This window comes from Lactuca saligna, chromosome 8, assembly GCF_052625555.1.
Source record: "Lactuca saligna cultivar CGN05327 chromosome 8, ASM5262555v1, whole genome shotgun sequence".
In the NCBI taxonomy this organism is placed as follows: Eukaryota; Viridiplantae; Streptophyta; class Magnoliopsida; order Asterales; family Asteraceae; genus Lactuca; species Lactuca saligna.
The window spans coordinates 61,922,579-61,930,000 of NC_136424.1; the positions used below are offsets into that span (position 1 = coordinate 61,922,579).

The 7,422-nt window shown below is 30.2% G+C and overlaps 1 protein-coding gene across 1 annotated transcript; it reads right to left on the reverse strand.

The window, feature by feature from the left end:
• Positions 1 to 360: 360 nt before the first annotated feature.
• LOC145012180 (cyclic dof factor 1-like) lies at positions 361 to 2,551 on the reverse strand. The gene is made up of 2 exons (XM_078970966.1): positions 2,339 to 2,551; positions 361 to 1,766 (listed from the first exon to the last, which is right to left on the reverse strand). The coding sequence occupies exons 1-2, from the start codon at positions 2,480 to 2,482 to the stop codon at positions 612 to 614; spliced, it is 1,299 nt and encodes a 432-aa protein (XP_078827092.1). The 5' UTR covers positions 2,483 to 2,551; the 3' UTR covers positions 361 to 611.
• Between the last annotated feature and the right edge of the window lie 4,871 nt (positions 2,552 to 7,422).

Below are 7,422 nucleotides of genomic sequence, written 5' to 3' on the forward strand. Positions count from 1 at the left end.
CCACAAAATATATATATATATATATATATATATATATATATATATATATATATATATATATATATATATATATATATATATATATATATATATATATATATATATATATATATATATATACACGTGGCGACAATATAAATCAAGGGGTCTTGAATCAAATCAAAGATTAAACTTTTATGATCTTCTTTCGATATATTCTAAATAAGTTATCAGAAAAATATTACAAATATAATTAAGATTCAAACTTGAGACTTTATACATTCATCAATCTGAATCTTTTTAGACAAATATATTGAATTGAGTTAAAGTTTTAAACTTTATAAAAAAGTTAATGACATATAATTAGAGCATTAAGACAAATTCTTGAATGATGTTTTACTTTATTTATCATTAATTCATCATCCTCATCACATGCAATGCACTTTGGGACATTCAAGAAACTTTCTTTCTCTATCTAATTCCCCTTTACTAAATTCACTTATTTCTTTATAGTCATGTACAACAAAAGCTGCATACTTTACAACTCCATTCTTATCACAAAACCCAACCTAAAACCACCCCTCTACAATCTCTAACCTCCCTTCAAAACTCAAATGTTTTCGCTCCAACATCTATGAAGTTTCCCGAAAATTAAGTGATCTTGAAAAGGCTGCAGGGTTTGCTTGCAAATTCACCAAAGAACTCGTAACAACTTCGTTCTTCTCATTACTTTTCGATTGAAAGGCCTTATGAAGATTTCCGCCATTAGTATTATTATTATCATTATTATTGCCATTTTCACCCTTTAAGATCCCTAGAGTTGACCATAAAGAGCTCTTTGCAGCCTCATTTGGATCGTTGACTCGCAAAGTCTTGGGGGTGAAAACGCAACTTTCTGAATCTTTTTCTCTTGAAAACTCTTCATTTCTTGAATTTGAGGAAGTTATCGATTGAGACAGCATATACCCATCTCTAGAATGTTTTCCGAGAAGAGAATGAGGGGTAATTTGGTCACTTGGAGGGGTTACCCATGGTATACTCCATGGGGGTGGTTGTACGGTACAACCCCAGTATTGCGGTGTTGGATAGAAAGACACCGGAAACCCTGAAAGATTGGTGGTAGGAGGTCGATATTGCGCAGGGTTCGGCAAGGGTATTCTTGGAAATTCTTGGAAATTACATGGGTAAGGCCAAGGAGGAGGTGGAGGAGGTGGATGAGGAAAGCATGGGATTTGGCAAGGGTATTTTTGGAAATTCCTTTGTACAGAATTCGAAGAAAGGTCATCTTCAGATTTCTGGGATTTATCAGAAAAGTTTAAAGCTGAATTCATAGATTCACAAAGGGGGACATTAGATCCAAAACTAAGAACACTGCCGTTGGTTTTCCAAGAAGGTTGGAAAGCAGCTTCGGAGACAATAAGGTGGCGGTAATATGAAGCAGACGATGAACTTTTGTTCTTTCGTCTACCAGAACCTACGGGTGTGTTTCTCATTGTTCCGCCAGCTGTCCAATATCTTTGACAGTTTTTGCAGAAGTGACGTGGCTGGTTAACGTTGTAGTTATTGTAGTAACAGAATTTAGTATCCATGCTATTACATCGAGGACATGGAAGAATCTTATCTGGTTTTTGAGGTTTTTCTTCTGAATTTTGGTTTTCTTTTTTTGTGGAGTTTTTTGATGAAGGTTCATTGTCGGCGGTTGGTGTTCTTGGATCATCGTTGATTCCTCCTGATGATGTACTTGGATTGGAACATGTGTCTTCTGTTTGAGTTGTTGTCGTGTTTTTCTGAAGATTATAATTTAAATCGTCAATGAAAAAGAATAATTTTGTTTCAAGATCTTGATATATTTATATGTAAAAAGAAGATGCTTTCTATTTATGTTATATGAGAATTATCAGATATGATCATACAGATTGTAATATTATATCGTATTTTTGTATACATAATCGAGATCGATGAGTGAACGGATGAAATAGATCTAATATAAAACCTTATTTTCTCCAAAAGAAAAAAACAGAGGACGCCACTAAGAAAATTCATAAAAGCTTTTGTATGTATGAATCTATGATGTTTGGATATTGAAAATATTGTAAATTACATTACAATGAAAGCAAAAAGTTAATAACTTCCAAAAGTAACATCGACCCGACTTTCCTTTTGAAACCCTGAGAAAAGGGTTGATCGTGAAATTTCATAAAACTCAATCAACTCAAAAGTTATATTATCTACACATGCATTTCCTCAAAAATCTTCAAGTCGTTAAAACTCAACCATGAAAACCCACGACACTTTACAAACAAAAACGAAAACCCAAATCAAACAACAAATCACTCGAAAAACTCGTATACTATAATACCTTGATGTCTTCGGAGGAAGAACACTGTTGTTGTTGTTGTTGTTGATCATCAGCTTTACATAGAACGACATCATCATCATCAACATGAAGCAACTGAATCGTCTTCCCGAAAAGCTTAATCGCTGAATCTTTAAGTTCCGACATTACGATTTGTCTATCGAAGTTTGTAACGTAAAATCTTTTTGTTTGAATTTTGCGGCAGTAGTAGTGAGGGTTAAAAAGGTGAGGCGAGGGTATGACACGTCGGCAATGGTGGAAATTTCTGAGCCACAAGTTCATGTGGCTTGTGAGATTTTCTTTGGAGCAAAGTGGGGTATGCCTACTTTCTTTTTGGTTAAGTTTTTTGATCGACATTTTTATTCTTAAAAATATATTCTTTTTACTCAAGAAAGTGGGGGTTTCACTTTTAGTCTTTTAGAATATAATTATATTCTTAATTTTTTTTATATAAAAAAGTAAATAAATTACTTGATTAGTTTCTTCCTATATGAAGATATGTTTACACGTTCCTATTAATAGTGGCATTGTCGACCTATATAAGTAATACCATAATAATATCAATATTATCTTAAACTTAGTAAAAAAAATTATATTATAATAAATAATATAATGAGTTTAATCATGATATTTATGAGATCTATATTTTGAAAATAAACTTAATCTGTATATTGATCAAAGTCAACAAAGTCTAAGTCGACCTCCGGAAAATTCCACTGCGTGGATGCCACTAGAGGGGGAGTATGTGACATTAGATTTAAACTTAATATGTTAGAAAAATCAAATGTGTTGATATTGTGATTTTTTCCTTTTTAATAATAAGAAATGAAAGAATGACTCCATGTATCAATTTTGGGTTATATAGATAAGCTAATTAACTTTATGATAAATCACGGTTGTTGTACTTTGAAAAGAGTAATCCAAGTGTTATTTAATTAATTTCCTGTACTATATAAGAAACTATACTATACACATGTCATATATCATCATTTCTAAAATTTTCTTTTTTCTCCCAAAAGAAACAGAATCTTAGTATCACCCGCAACTTTATTAACTTTAGGTTTGATATTCCTTTATTGTACTTACAACTTCAGTTAGTTGTTGTTTGTGTATTTATTTTTTATAATTATAATATGATAATTATATAGCAACTTTATTAATTTTAGGTTTGATACTCCTTTACTATTATTCATTTTTATGGGATGATTGTGGTACATATTGACGTTATCTTTGGTTACAACTATATTCGAGCTCTCTAATACTAGAGTTCATATTAACAACATGAAGTCATAAACACCATGTTGTGTTTATGTAGGTGAACAAAAGAACTAAATAGAGAATGAAAGAATTCTTTTGTAATGTGTTCAATAATAATCCAACAATAAAAACCATGGAAAATTTCCATTGTACAAGTTATGATATGAATATAGTATTTGTGTTGTAAATGTAATTTGTGCTCTGAGTGACTTGTGCTACAATATAGAACAGTGGAGAGTGAATAAAGTGAAACGAATATGACTGAAAGTGTTGGCGTATAAGTAAAACGAAATACAAAGTCATTTGAAATTACTTAACAAATATTATGTTTACTGACATTAATATCACAACCATAGATCAATTATATGACTCTAAGTGAATATTTCCATACCATAAGGTTACAAAACCATATAGTATGTTATGTGATTCACAAGCAAGATCAAAACTGAGAATCAAATTCAAAACCATGAAAAAGACTAGGATATAAATTAGAAAGAGTGTATGCAGTTATGCACCTTTCCTTTTATATAGTTTATTTTAGTTCACTGAATTGGGCTTTAAAAATATCATAATCCAAGAAGCCCACATAAGGCATCTTATTCAATATAGCACTTGACAACCATTCAAGTACTGACACCTGGAGAAACTGTCTACATTGTACTGCTTCATCCCAGCATTAAAGTCAAACATCCAATTATGGGTCCACAATCCACATAAAAAGTTAGTGAAAAGTTCGTTTTGGTACACAACTTGGACCGTTCGTTCGTATTAGTTTCTCAAATCGTGACACGTGTCAACCTGAAAGAAACTGAATAATCTTTGCCATGGATTGACTTACTAAAGTGAAAGGATATGATTGGATTTGCTAATAAGGCTGGAAGGTGTAGGGTGCGGTTCAGCTGATGTGGCACTGAAACACCGTCCCCTATATGCAGTTTTGGAAGTACAGTTTGAGACAGCGTTAGAAATTGGAAGCGCTCCCTTGCTCTCTCTGTTCCTCTATCTCTCTATCTCTCTCTTCTTTCTCTATCTCGTCCTCTATCTCTCCACCCCTTGGGTGTTGTAAAAAAACACGGTAGGAGGAGTGGCACCACTCCCTCCGGTCTAAAAGACACCTCTGTCGTTATTTTTATAAAAAGTCATCCTACAATTAATTATTTATATTCAGTTTTTTTGAAAAACAATATAATTTTAATCAATAAAAATATATTAAAAATTAACTAGGTGTCTATATGGTAAAATAGAGTGTCTTTTTAGTTAACCCCACAACAATAATGTGATATTTTTGATTTTTCATCACATGTAAGTTCGTAATTAGGAATGGCAACGGAGTGGGTTCGGGGCGGGGCATTGTTTTCCAAACCCTCCCCGATATCTTTTGGGTATCTTATCGAGTTTCGAGTTTTCCTGTTGGGTTTCGGGTATCTTATCGGGTTTAAAATAATTCATAACGAAATCTTTATTCCATTTTAAGGTACCCCGATGTCTTATAAAAAATACATGTTCTAACCTCCCTTTTAAATTAAATATATGATGAATCACTTTAATAAAATAAATGGACGTTAAATTAGTATTTTGTTTGACATTAGTATTTTGCTATGTTTTGATTTTTGACAATTCATTTGATATGGTTTGACTTTATATATATATATATATATATATATATATATATATATATACTAGCCGTTTATCCACGCGACGGGTTCGAATAGTTTTTCAGAATTTAGTTATACATATGATTAATTTTTTTGCACAAATTGTTTATGATATCTAAACAATTATCAATAACACTTATGGTAGCATAAACGAAATCAATAAGAATTAAAATGAAAAAGTTGGGATTCTTTACAAATGTATATATGGACATATAATAAGTTTGTTTCGGCAATTAATTTTTTCAACATGCAATGATGAGTTTCAGTTCAGCAGTGGACATTGAATGTTGGTGCGATGAAGATTTTTTTCCGAATAATATTTACGTTTCGGTGATTAGATTTTTTCAAAAACATATCTTAACACGAATAGTATGCAATACATGACATATTAAAAAAAAAAAAAAAAGAACACTTAATGCACGTACAACATATCATCTAACATTAAAATATATATTTATAATATACGTTGTTTTTGGTTAAAAATAAATGTACGATTAGTTTTTTCTTGCAAACATCAAATGGTTTATTTTTCATAAATTTTTCCTTGCGCCTTAGTTCATTAACGAAACAAGTCCTTCGAAAAAAAAACACACTATGAAAAATATCATTCAACATAAAAAATCTATATAATGTATGTTGTCTTTGTTGTTTTTTTTAATATGAATATATGTTAGTTGTTTCGGTTATAATATAATTAAAAGTTTTACGTTGTGCTTATTTCAAAAAAAAAAAAAAAAAACAATTTTTTAATGGTTAATCATAAAATTACTTTTTGCAATAGTTAAACCGAAAAGAAAAAAAATGATTTTATTGAATTTCTTCGGACTTTGATAAGGACAAATTTATATCGAGTAAATTACATTTTCCATCGATAAGTTTGGCTATGCAAGTTTGGTCTTAAAAATGACCTTTTCTCTTAAAACTAAATAACTATCCATTTTTTTTTTTAAATCCAACTATTTTGCCCTTGAACGAAAATCGGAAATATATGGGGGTATATTTGCAATTTTGTTTATGTTAAATTTAAAATAATTTTAGAATAATAAATTAAATGATTTATAATTATCTATGATTTAAAATCCAAGTCGAAACGGTCGGTCGAACCGTGACCCGATGAAGAGACCATGTTAATTATTTTTTAGACAAAAGAATTGATGAAAACACAATAGAAAATTTTCAGTCTGATTTTATTCATGTAAATTGTTAATATCATATAACTCTATAGATGATCAGTTAATTTTTATAAATATTATTGAAAAAAATCAAAATAGAAAAAGGTAAAAGAAAAAGTGATTACAACTCGAATGCCAAAACGTAAACCAAAATATATACGTTTGAATCAAATTTTTGTTTAAAGTATAAAATAAGTGTATTCCTTCCGTTAGTATTAGCATAAAGTATATATTTATTTAAATGGAAACATGAATATGATAGATTTCACGGCAATTTATTGAAATTAAAAACAAATAATAGAAGAAACACATGAAAGAATATTAACTTAAACAATAAAATACAAAACGTGATTACACTTATAAAACTGAATCACCTCTTTCACTTTTGATAACTTTGGTCATTGACAATGTACTAATTACTATGCATACACTTTCAAGCTACAAAGGTAATCAATCCATATTCTTTTCACTCCGATGTCATTTTTACTTTATAGGACTCATGCCTCCAACTTTAAACCCAACCAAGAAAAGATAGAAAAATCCTACCAAAACATATACCAACCTCACCAAATAGAATTGAATTACATTTAAATCCAAAGATCCAAAAGTTATTTAAATTACTTTGAACTTTGCTATCAATCACTAAAACATTAGTTTGAACTTGGTTGTAAAACATTAATACTTAACGTCATTTTGAGACTGAAAGAAAAACAGAGCTCATTTGAATTAACGTCATTTTGAGACTGAAAGAAAAACAGAGCTCATTTGAATAAACAAACAAAACCTCAAATTTAGCTTAGAATGTAAAACAAACAAAAGCTTTTAGAATCAAAACATGGGCTGCATTTGACTCAAAAGCAAAAGCCTTCAAAATTAAAAAGAAAACCCTCAATTTACTTAAGATGGTAACCCTTAGAAACAAAAATCAATTGAACAAAAACCTTTAAGAGTTATATGCACGCACTATTAAACAGCCATTTCAATACCTGTAAACAAAAAACAC